At 36.4% G+C, this 13,353-nt stretch overlaps 1 protein-coding gene across 1 annotated transcript in view; it reads right to left on the bottom strand.

Annotated features, from left to right (window-relative positions):
* Positions 1–9,465, bottom strand: part of LOC118761464 — a 17,929-nt gene extending 8,464 nt beyond the window's left edge. Inside the window, exons 1-4 of the mRNA XM_036499361.1 lie at positions 9,454–9,465; positions 4,698–4,768; positions 3,997–4,032; positions 3,178–3,435 (exon numbers count right to left, since the gene is read on the bottom strand). Of these exons, the coding sequence (XP_036355254.1) occupies positions 3,178–3,373 (196 nt within the window). The 5' untranslated portion in view covers positions 3,374–3,435; positions 3,997–4,032; positions 4,698–4,768; positions 9,454–9,465. The remainder of the gene's footprint in view (positions 1–3,177; positions 3,436–3,996; positions 4,033–4,697; positions 4,769–9,453) is intronic.
* Positions 9,466–13,353: the final 3,888 nt, after the last annotated feature.

Below are 13,353 nucleotides of genomic sequence, written 5' to 3'. Positions count from 1 at the left end.
CCCAAAATCTGACATAGAAAGACTATATATACAACGTATAGAAGGTGGTAGAGGCCTTATACAGCTGGAAAACTACTATAAAATAACCACCATAGGACTGCAAAAATATCTACTTCAGATAGCGGCAAAACACAAACAAAACAAAAAACTGTTCTCAGTATTTAAGGAAGGTGACAAATACAAACAAGAAATCATAACACCTAATAAACATGAAGAAGAAGAAGAAGAAGAAGAGGAAGAAACAACAAAAGCTATAAAACAAATGAAATCCAAACTAAAAATAGAACAGCAACGAACCATGATAAAACGATGGCAAGAAAAGCCCCTTCATGGTAAATACTGGACTAAACTATACGCAAAAGAAATAGACAAAGAAAAATCCCAGCAATGGTTGAGAAGCTCAGGACTCAAAGCAGAAACAGAGGGACTTTTAATTGCAGCACAAGACCAAAGCCTCCCCACCAGAAATTACCAAAAACATGTAATGAAAAGAAATATAACAAGTAACTGCAGAATATGTGGAGATGGACAAGAAACAATAAATCATATTATCTCTAGCTGCCCAGTTCTGGCTAAGAAGGAATATATTCACAGACATGACTGAGTTGGAACCTACATACATTGGAAGCTATGCCAACATTATGGAATAACAACAGAAAAAAGATGGTATGGGCACATACCAGAAAAGGTCACAGAAAACGAGAAAGCAACCATACTCTGGGATATGCCGATATACACAGATAGAAAAATTAGGGCCAACAGACCAGATATAGTTGTCAGAGATCATGAAGAAAAAAATGCTTTCTAATTGATGTATCGATACCGGCAGATGACAACGTGTCTCTAAAAGAAATGGAGAAACTCTCAAATTACAAAGACCTGGAAATAGAGGTAACTAGAATGTGGAATCTGAAAACAGAAACAATTCCTATCATAGTAGGTGCATTAGGCATGATAAAAAAATATTCAGACAAATACATAACAAAAACACCAGGACTTACAAACACATATAACATGCAGAAAATTGCACTACTAGGCACTGCACACATCCTACGCAGAACACTTTCCATACAATAACCATCAGAGCATCACAACAAATCACAGCACATACCCAAGGCACAGAGAGCTGCGCTCGGTAGTGAAGTGAAAGCACGCTATAAAAATAAAACTACTGAATAATAATAATAATAATAATAATAATAATAATAATAATAATAATAATAATAATAATAATGATGATGTTGATGATGATGATGATGATGATGATGATGATGGCAAAAAATGAGAATGGATACCTAGGCCAGAAAAATATTGAGCGATACCGATAGGCTGTACTTGTCCAAACGAAAGGGTGGGAGAGTTTTGATCAGTTGCCTGGACTGTACCGAAGCAGAAGAAAACAGCTTACGGTGGCATAAATAAATGTCGTAGTTTCCAAATTATTACAGGGTACCATGGCGAAGTGGAATTCACGTCTCTTTCTAAACCACAGTAATGGGATGAGCCAATCTAACAACATCAACATTGAACGAGACATCTCTCAAAGGTGACTCCTTCAACCCATTACTCTTTTGCATGCCATTGATCCCACTCTCAAACGAACTGTGTAACACCAGGTATGGGTTCGAAATGTATAATATTATAGTAAATCATCTGTTTTATATGAACGATCTGAATCTGTCTACAACTGGTAAAAAGAAAAAGAAAGAAAAAGGAGGAAAAAGAAAGAAAAGAGAAAAGAATAGAGAAGAATCAAACAATTTTGTGTAACTATGATGGAATTCTCCTGTCATTTTAGTCATTCCTCCAGGGCGCGATGTTAATAACACGCAAACAAAACATATTTCTTCTCATGCCTTTTGAGTACTGAAAGTGTAGCAAATTCAGAATATTTTCTGAGAATACGCACTTTCAAGTCTTTTTCAAAATTGCATCCGTTTGCAGCAAAATGTTCGGCAAGTTCTGTCGAACTACTGTCATTGTGCCTGACGTCATATCTGTGCCCATTAAATATTTTGTTTAATTGTTCTGTTGTACAACCAACATAAATCAAGTTGTCTTTCGTGCATTCTGCCGCATACACCAAATGGGAATCTCTACATGTCCCACCTTGTGTATAAATTATAGCATTTCTGCTGTGATTCCTGATGGAATTCACTTGACACATGTTGCACAATGAACAAGCTTTACCTCTCTTGTGGCTGTTTTTTAAGGAACAGCGTGCAGAAGAAGAGGTTAATAGTTCTCTTATATTCTTATCTCATCTAAAGACTACAATAGGTGGCTGAGGAAATATTTTTTCGAAACGAGGATAAGTTTCCGCAACATGCTGGTAACTTTCATGCAATACTTTTGAAATGCCGGCGAAATTTCGGTGTCAGTTAATTACTAAAGGAATTATATCACATATTGTACTAAAGTTGTTTGCTAAAATTATTCCTGAAAGTTAGACTTTCTTTGCTAATCTTAGCTATCTCATTTGCTATTTGCTTTTATCGTGATTCACTGTGACCGCGTTTGACATAATGGTGTACAAGAACATTTGCATGTTTCCAGAAATTCCCTATGTCTGTACAAATCTATTTTATCCGCAAAAATTGGATATTCGGATTTGACTGAATTATATGATGTGGATGATCAGATCTCTCTCTCTCTCTCTCTCTCTCTCTCTATCTATCTATTTATCAACCAACTAATCTATCTATCTATCTATCTATCTATCTATCTATCTATCTATCTATCTATCTACCTATCTACCTATCTATCTATCTATCTATCTATCTATCTATCTATCTATCTATCTATCTATCTATCTTCCCTATCTCTCTATCTCCCCCCTCTCTCTCTATCTATCTATCTATCTTTCAATCTATCTGTTCTGGGTTTCTAGCTGTCAATGATGACTTATAAAACCGTTCCCCTCTACTTAACTACAACAACAACAACTACTACTACTACTACTACTCTTGGTGATTTTGTGTCCCAATCCACAATTAAAATTTTCACTCTCTGAAACGAAATCTCTACAAATTATTTTTATCTACAGACACCATTCTACATTGACCAGAGAAATCGTTGAGACTTTTCAAATGCCGACAGTATTGTCTCTCTTTGGAATAAACCATAGAATACGAGTCAAGGAATGAAATAGACACAAAAAGATTCAAATTTGTTTACCGTCTGTATACTTGGTCGGCACAGATCTTCTCAACTGATAAAAATATGTATTAGTTGTTTGTATTAGTGCCTTCTCTGTTGCGTCATCTTCGTATAAAATACAGCTTGGACTTATCGCTCTGCTCACGAAGGATTTACATGTAGAAATTTCAAAACACCTCTTCGAACAGCTGGAGTCATCCACGTCAAGTGTCATCAATGTTTTACCTTCCTTGAGAAGGCAGTTTTCTACTTTCAAAAAATACTTCAGATATTCAACTGTAACAAAGCCAGGAAAATTAAACAACCAAAATACAAAGACAAAAATAAAAGATTGTGAATATAGATAATAATAAAAAAATTAAATATTAAATGTTTGACGATCAACATTGATATCTTTACCAGGAAGAAGGGATAAAGTTGTTACTACCATAGTGTAGGTACAAAGCATCTTGGAATATATTATCTGTTTAATCAAAATGAGTTTTTAAAGTTGTTTAATTAATTCTATTATTTAAATGATTCATATGCTATGTTCTATAATGTTTAAAGGTTGTCTGTTGTAAAGTTTGCCCCAATGTCAGCACTTGGTCAAATTTAACAAAATGCCTGCTAACTGACGAAAAATTGAATTTTAACCAGTAGAAATTATGTTAAGAATTGAATTCGTCATCATGCGGCTGTTTTTTATTGAACTCAGTTTTTAAAATTTTCTTTTCAACTAATTTACTTTGAGAAGGAAAATATTTTCCTACACTGAACTTATAAATTAAATGTTTGTGTAGCGATTTTCATAATGTTCACACATATAGGTCTATTTATTGATATAAATCTACTCACGTCCATTTCCAAGTGTCAATGAGATGTAGAAGAGAACTGCAACGAAAATTTATTTTGTAAAATATTTCATATTTCATATTCACGTTTAACATTCATTTACAAAGAATAAAGATGAAATGAATAGGAAAGAGAAGTGCTACAAGCATAATTCGATATCAAATACGACGATGACCACCACTACATCACCATAAAATTATCCATTGAAATAATGAGGGAGAGCGATAAATTGGAGAGGGATAGAAAGATAAACAAAAGGAGATGGAGAGGAGGAGTGAGAGTGAGATAAAGAGAGAGGAACAGAAATGGAAAAAGGAGAAGACGAAGAAAGAAAAGGAAATGCTATTTCAATTAAGACAAGAAGCATCAGTATTTCTTGGAAGAGAAAATTCTGGACACTTCAGAAAAGATTGTGAAAGTATTACGTATATAAGGAGCAGGGCAAAGAGTAGTGAACCAAAAAGTTTTTTAATTGATCGAAATTACGCAGGTATTGAAGAGAAAAACCCCACCTGAATGAATAATAACCATTGTCAAGAGATGGAAGGGAGAGAATTCCGAAATTGAAATTGATTACTAAATTTTAGTAAGTCTGGGGATAACTCCGGACATGTTTTAGTCTTATCAGATATTCGTTAGAAAATATACCCCAATATGTATTTAACCAGATCATAGAAAATAATTTTTGTGTGAAAATGACTCACTGAATAGGCATTGGTTTAAAATAATACGATGGAATATTTCGTAAGACTTCCTTCTGTATGCGGAACGTAGACTATACAAGTAAAAATATAATGAGATAGTTGACAACATAGTTTCTTGTGATTCATTCCTTGCCAAGAGCAATTTTTTTCCTGGAAAGGAATCTATCTTCACTGGAACATGTACCATCATTTGAAGACAAGAATGGATAAGAAGTAATAATAGTATGCATGAAACATGAGACTTTACAGCGACCTGACCACAATCAACTTGGGAATGACAGATAAAGATATCAAGGAAAAGAATAGAACAATAATATCAAGATCTTTTTGTCTTTCAATTTAATCGTACATCTCAAATAATCCTATTCTCTGCATACAAAACATTCCTTGTATAATCACCAGACAATAAAATATTTACATTTTACACAACCCATACTGTAAAGAATCACAACGAAGCAATGTATCACAACACATTCTCTAGACATTAACTGATCTAATAAAATAGTAGACAGCATATATTCATCTATATCCGAGAGAATAAAATATGAATAAAAACCTCTCAAATGAAATACACCCAAGGATATATTCATGCATATATTATATATATATATATATATATATATATATATATATATATGTGTGTGTGTGTGTGAGTGTGTGTGTGTGTGTGTGTGTGTATGTGTGTGCGTGCGTGTGTGTGTGCGTGTGTATACACACATATATATATAGAGAGAGAGAGAACAGAGAGAGACAGCGAGAGAGAGAGAAAGAACGGGAGAGAGAAAGAGGGATAGAGAGGGAGAGGGAGAGGGTGCAATATGTAAATTGTTGCCATTTTATATTTTAAATTTCGCGTAGCTGCATTCTTTGTTTTTGTATTTTGTCGACTACACAGTATAGTAGAGACAGTTGGGCACCGTCTGTAAGAAAAACAACACAATGACGCGATTCACGCTGCCAGAAATTTGGAAATGACATACCGTACTGCTTGGCATTCGCACCGGAAGTTCCAATACGAACATTTAAGAATGTTTGGGTGTCAATCTGAGGACAGTGCAATCTGAGGACATGTACCAAGAGAGATAAAAATCAAACATACTGTGAACATCATGGTTTTTGGAGTGATCATTAGTGATTGCGAAGTTATACCTCCAGTCATCTTCTCACACGGCCTCTGATTCAACACGAAGGCCTGGAGGAGGTAGTGCTGTCCTGGGTCAAGAGGTTGGCTGCCGAGAGACCCCTATTACTGTCAGACAATTTCTGCAACCACATCATCGCTAACGTCTGGCCACCTTACTCTCCAGACTGCAACCCCTTGATTATTAAGTGTGAGGTGCAGTTGAGCGAGAGACGAACAAAACTTCTTGTGACACCAAGCCCGAAGTTATAAGAATGTACATGTATATGTACATATAAAAAAAAAACGTGTGAAAAACTGTAAAAAGTGTATGAAGAAAAACATATGAAGAAAATATAAATGTATATAGCGAGGCGATTGAAAATAATATACTAGGTAGACTGTTAAATTTTAAGTGAATCCGGGATACATCCGGCGTCAAGTCCCAAAGAAAAAGGAATCCAAAATAATGTAAGAATAAATCCACGTCTACGGCCGTTTCAAGAGCCACTGCCACGATCCATTACACATTAAAACACCAAACCGGCAGCGGCCCCTTCATCAGGAAAAAAATCTTCATCAGAGAAGTTTCCCGTTCTGAGGATCCATCATTCTACGGTATGAATTTATGGGGATGATTTGAAGTTGTGTGACCATTTATGTTGTTTATTTTCAACCACTAACTTTGTTTTTTTTACACATATATATGTATATACATAGATACATATATACATACTTACATACATACACAGACATAACAGAAGTAAATAGACACCTTTACAATCATTGAAATTTATTCAAATCTGAAATAATACATACAAATTATTTAATAATTGTCATAATGTGAATATCTACTACTTAGTAGACATGCTCTTAGCATTTTTCAATGCAAAGCCCCTATTAGGCATCTTACTGATTAGATGACGAATATTCTCTTGCAAAATTTCTTGCCAAGTTTCATGCAGTAATCTCAAAAGTTCTGGCTTTGATGATGCTTTCTTGTTATTTTTATGAAGTGTCTTGTCCATTATGTCCCAGAAATGTTCATTAGAGTTCATATCTGGTGACTGGCTTGGTCATGGAAGCTTTTTAATGCCATTCTCATCTCATTTTAGCTGTGTGACAAGGAGCCCTATCTTTCATAAATAGTCTTCTTTGATCATTTCACAACTGAAGAAGATTGGAAGGTGTCCTTTCTGCAATGTGAACATAAATTTTTCTGAGTTTATCTTTCTCTCACACTCCACCAACTCTGATCAATCATTGCTCCAAATTGCTCCCCAGATCATCACAGAATAGCTGCCGTGTTTCTTGGCCGGAATCTTTTCACATTAAAGTTTTGATCACAGAGTCTCCAGACCGACACTCGACCACTGTCAGGAAATACAGCAATCTAGACTCATCAGAGACTATTGCAGTGTCCCAAAATTCTAGTGGCCTCTCTACCATCTCACTGGCCCAATCTTTTATCCGCTTGGTGTTGGCTGCTCGAAGAAGTGGTTTCCTTCTTGTTGCTCTGCCATAGTAACCAAGTTTGTGGAGATACCTGATAGCTGTTCTGGGACTAACATAACTTATTCTGCTATGGTAGAGGCCTAGCAACGAGAATTATCCCCCACAATTCTCTTAGCAAAGAGAAGGGTCTTGTCAGAAGGCTCTGGTTAATCTTCGCGAAGTGAAGTGGATTCCTTCCTCTATCTGGTGAATTGCATATTCACTATATCAACCGTAGAAAGCGGGAGCCCAAGTTCTTCTGTGATTTTACGCTATGTCTACCTTCGGAATGACCCTCAATAGGCCTCTTTGAAATTCAGACAGTTCCAAGGCATTTTTTGTACATGACATGATTAAACGGTCTCGTATAAAACATGACACAAAAATGTCAATTAATAAAAAATATAAACATTTCCTAGTTAGGATAAACATAGAGCAATATTTTATATGGGACGTCTATTTACTTCTCTCATGTCTGTGTAGATGTATAATTGAATAAGTCGGAGTCAAGAGGAAGGAGTATAGAAGAACATTTATTTGTAAACCCTACAATTGTTTCCACGAAACGTAGTCGTCCATGTTGGCAGGTATTTGGTTATGCAAACGTTGCTCTGCATTGAGAGATCTTGTTGTGTCAACGGGTCGTCTGCATGTAACATTATTAAGATATGGCCACATGACAATCGTTCCTTGTGATACTCAGTGGTGAATAAATGAGCAACAACTCTAAAATCATACATACATACATACATACATACATACATACATACATATTTATATAAGTGGAGTCTCAGTTGTGATGGCTAAAATATTATATAATCAAAAACATGATATATTAAAGATAAAATGAGACGCTTACATACAAATAATTTGAAAAAACTATTCCTCCTCAACATCCCGTCTGTTTTCTAGGTAGAAATGGCTGTCAAGAACGAGATGTTACTACTTCAAATCTATCTTCTTGATGAAGGATAATCATTATATGAACTTCGTATCGATTTATCGCTATTAGCTGGCATTTTATTCCTCAAGTGAAGTGTTTGTATCTATTCAATACACCTTATAAAGATATTCCGGATGAAAAGGTATTGACTTAACGCTTGAGATGGCATAAGATCACCAGATGATACATACATACATACATTTATATATATATATATATATATATATATATATAATATATATATATATATATATATATATATCAGTAACAATATAGGGTGAAATTAATTAATTTAGAATAATTATTAATTACACCAAGTAGATTTCGGCATGTAAAAGCCTCATTCGAGGAAAGTTTAAGTAATACTAAGCAATTAAGGGTTTAGCAACGAATTGCCTCACCACACACCGAATTTAGAAATAGCAGTCAAAGAGTTATAGCTATTCTTTCTACTAAAAGGGAGATCTCAGTAAAAACACAGCACTTGAAAGGCAAACACAGACAGGTAAGAGAGAATGAAATGACGGCAATCTATCATATAATTTTAAGTCACCTACGGACGTACGTTTCGAAATTAAGTTTTAGGAAAGCATAAGAATTAGATAATTATATCTTACCCAACTTCTTTTCTCATCAGCGTAGGACACTACAATTATGAATAATTGTATATTAAATTTCGAGAAACTAGAAGGCATCATCTCAACTCAGTATCAGAGCGAGCTAAAGCCGTTACCAGTACCACCAAATTCAAAGTGTGAATGAAAGTTTGTGTCACCAGCCCCTTCCCACCCGCGTGTAGCCAAGACAAGATGCTGTGGTCATTACTGAGATGAAATATGGTTATCAGTAACAATATAGGGTGAAATTAATTAATTTGGAATAATTATTAATTAAACCAAGTAGATTTCGGCATGTAAAAGCCTCATTCGAGGAAAGTTTAAGTAATACTAAGCAATTAAGGGTTTAGCAACAAATTGCCTCACCACACACCGAATTTAGAAATAGCAGTCAAAGAGTTATAGCTATTCTTTCTACTAAAAGGGAGATCTCAGTAAAAACACAGCACTTGAAAGGCAAACACAGACAGGTAAGAGAGAATGAAATGACGGCAATCTATCATACAATTTTAAGTCACCTACGGACGTACGTTTCGAAATTACGTTTTAGGAAAGCATAAGAATTAGATAATTATATCTTACCCAACTTCTTTTCTCATCAGCGTAGGACACAAACTTTCATCCACAGAAAAGAAGTTGGGTAAGATATAATTATCTAATTCTTATGCTTTCCTAAAACTTAATTTCGAAACGTACGTCCGTAGGTGACTTAAAATTGTATGATAGATTGCCGTTATTTCATTCTCTCTTACCTGTCTGTGTTTGCCTTTCAAGTGCTGTGTTTTTACTGAGATCTCCCTTTTAGTAGAAAGAATAGCTATAACTCTTTGACTGCTATTTCTAAATTCGGTGTGTGGTGAGGCAATTCGTTGCTATATATATATATATATATACATATGTATGGTTGTGTGTCTATGTGCGTGCGTGCATGTGAATGTATGTGTGTTTGCTTACACGTACGTACTACACACAAGCGAAAAATACCAAAAATTTTGTCAAAACAATTAAAGCAACCATTGATAAATTTCGTATCTAAAGACTTTGGAGTTAAAATTTTTTTTTTTTAATTCCAATAATTCTTAAATGTAACATTTCCCGCTGTGAGTTGAAAAAATGGGTCGCACTCATTTATAAAGTATATTTCCACTTGTGTTTTTTTAAAACAATGACAGCTATTTCATCATAACTTATATCGTACACCATCAGCTGTTTTAAGATCATCAAAAAGTGCGAGCTTCTTCAAAATATGACAATAACAATCTCAGATAAAATATTTCTTCTTGCTTTGGACTTGGAAACTAAAGTCTTGAAATAATTCTCTCTACTCATCTCTCGTGTAGTTTCCAAACAGTCATCCCTTTGTCACACACATAATGATAAGGAATATCAATATGCAACCGGCGTCTTGTATTTCTGTATCATTTACTAAGGACAAACCATGATGGCAGCGGTGTGTTACGACGGGCAGCTCTGTCTCTCTCTAACGCTTCGTTCTCATTACCTTCTCTGAAAAAGACGGATTCTTGTTGAAAATGCACTGGCAGCCAGTATAATAGCATGGGATTTGTTATGTATTCTGTTTTCGTGCAAGCGCGACATCACTCCAGGTGCACTCACATGTCTCCCATGAAAATGCCGTTTTACTTCATCCTGTACAACTTCACTGTCCATCTTCCTTCATCGCAAACAATCTGATCTATTCTCAACGGGTCATCTGCATGTAATATTATCAAGATATGGCCACATGGTGATCGTTTCTTCTGATACTCATGGATGGGCAAATGAGTAAGCAACTCCATCGAAAACGTGTCTCGTTTTAACATCATTCAAAAGTTATTTTAGTTTCAGTTTGAAATACCTTGCTCCCAGATCATGAAATAAGTTATCCTTAATTTCTGGTCAATTTGAATTAAATGTTATAAAATGAAAATATCAGACGAGCCATGTTAACTTACTAAAGCCATTGCCTCGTAATACCGTTCTCGCATGTTTCTTGGAAATTCTTGGAATGAAGCGAGGAGAATAAGCGCGTGTGTCCAGCCTGAAAACCAGAATCATACGCACCGTTATTTAAATGAACAGCTGAGCTTCTGTAAAGTTTCACGTTCAATATTTGTTGTTGGTTTCTGAATTTGTAAGCAGAAGTCTATTGCGCAAAGATCTTTTCTTTTTCTTTAATTAAAGTATTGCCGTCAGCGGCACGGGCAGGTGCAATCGGGCAGTGCGAAGGACCGAAGATATGTTTAATCGAGTTGTAGAATTCGCAAGATTTATTTTCGTCAGCCAAACATTGGATCTTTTCGGAGTTGCGGAGCCACCAGACATTTTGTGCTTCAGAAACCACTTTGAGGCTAAGGTACAAGAATTTGTGAGGTGGGCGTTATGAGCATGGTTCTTCGTCTACAAAAGAGTTTGGATGATGTCTGCAGATTCATTAAACAAATCAAGGTTCTTCATGTGGGTTTTTCCAAGAGTGGATTCAGTAGTTTGTCAAATGATGGACATGGCAGAGTCCCAGAGTGAATTGAATTCATTCTGTTCGACCTCGATTTGTTCAATATAATTCTCAATGTTTTTTCCATATTGCGATGGAGCTCTTTTGGAACTGAAAGAGCTGGAAGAAGTGGGAAGGCAGTAGCGAGGTTTTCTTGAAGCTTATCTTGTTTCGTTGTACTGGAAAAACAGGCCACATTGAGTATGGGAAACACTTTGCTTTTCGTGGCAGGAGGGCGGATCTGAGGACACATACATGCGGTGATCGGTCCAACATTCTGCATCACGCATATATTTGATATGGAGGACAACTTTCTGATCATGTTCACGAACGCTCACGTAATCGAGGAGATGCCACATCTTGGAACGAAGATGTCTCCAGTAGAACTTGTATTTATTGGGCTGCTGAAAAATGGTCTTCGTAATCACGAGATTGTGCTCGGCACACAGGCGCAAAAGGTGAAGACCATTGGTATTCATTTTGCCCATCCCATGAGAACCGAGATCTCTGGGCCAGATGTTTACATTGAAACCGACTCTATCACTGAAATCTCCAAGAATACCTTTGTCTGTGCGACGTAACCTTCTCTTAACCGAGTTAAGAGACTCGTAGAAGGTATCTTTCGTGTCTTTAATAGTCTCTAATATTGGGGAATAGACACTGAAGATAGTGGCGTGCACTTTGTTACTGAGGAGAATTCGGAAAGTCATCAGCCTTTCACTTATATCGGTTGCAATCGAAGAGATGTTCTCCAGTAATGACGAACGGACAGTAAATCCAACACCATGAATTCTATTATTGCATTGAGGAAGGCCTTTCCAGAAGTATATGTATCCCAGTGAGAAAGCATTCATCAGGAAATCTTGTTTCGCTGAGTGCAGTGATATCCACATTGTATCGTTTGAGTTCAGAGGCGATGAGCGTGGCCCCAACGTGGTCATCATGGTGTATCAAGGTTCGTATGTTGCAGGTAGCAAAAATGAGAGGATTTTCCTTTTAATCATCGAGTACAGTGTGGAATGGCCTACCAGGTGCGATTTCCTGGCCAGGCGAAAAAGGATTGGCGTCTTTTAGACCACATTTCATAGGCCTCTCTTCAGCTGAGGCAGGCGGTGCTAGTCCTTAAAAGGTCCACCTGGTCAAGCAGGTAGAACACGAATCGATGTGCAGTCCCAGGGTAACATCGAGTCGGCCGTATTGCCTGCGTCACCCATGTGCAGGATCCAGACTAAGGGCTTATAACATCATACAGTTCTTGCTCCCGTCATCTGTTGCTCGTTGCCGAAGGACTTAATTGGGGAGAAGTTGAGATAAGTGGTGTGAGAACAAAACTTGCGCAGCGGAGTTGATTAGGGTGGTAATGGGGGGAGGGGGGCGGTCCCATTCGCACGCACTTCACTCTTTCTAACCTCGATCCAAGACTCCTTCATTGAAATTTCAACATCATCAACAGGGTATTTTTGTATGTATGTATGTATGTATGTATGTATGTATGTATGTATGTATGTATGTATGTATGTATGTATGCATGTATGGATGTGCAGATTTGTATGTTTTATGTATGTAATCTCATGCATATAGTTGCACGTCTGGATATGCTCATATATATTTAAATGATAAACTTCTGGAAAGTTTTACAAATTTTTACAGTTCCAGTGATGGATTGGATCTGTAGCCTTCGAACTAGCTTTCTCTTTTCTGGTTTTGAGAAGCCTAAATATCTCAAGAATGGTATTTAGGCAGTGTAATACATATACCGGTTTCCCAGTAATTACAGATATAAACTTGAACTTGTAATCTGGATTGTCAATAGTTCTCAATAGTTCAACGCAGATTTCTCAATAGTTCAACGTAGGTATTCTCTTTTTCACTATCTTTAGCTTTATGTTAACATCTGCTGGGCAGCTAACTTCCTCACTTGTGCAGTCTCTCTTCTCTATCCCAAGCCTTTATATCAGGTCTGGTGTGCTTACATTTTATTGAGGTCT

Source organism: Octopus sinensis, unplaced genomic scaffold, assembly GCF_006345805.1.
Source record: "Octopus sinensis unplaced genomic scaffold, ASM634580v1 Contig13732, whole genome shotgun sequence".
NCBI classification, from domain to species: Eukaryota; Metazoa; Mollusca; class Cephalopoda; order Octopoda; family Octopodidae; genus Octopus; species Octopus sinensis.
This window is presented reverse-complemented; position numbering and strand designations above follow the sequence as displayed.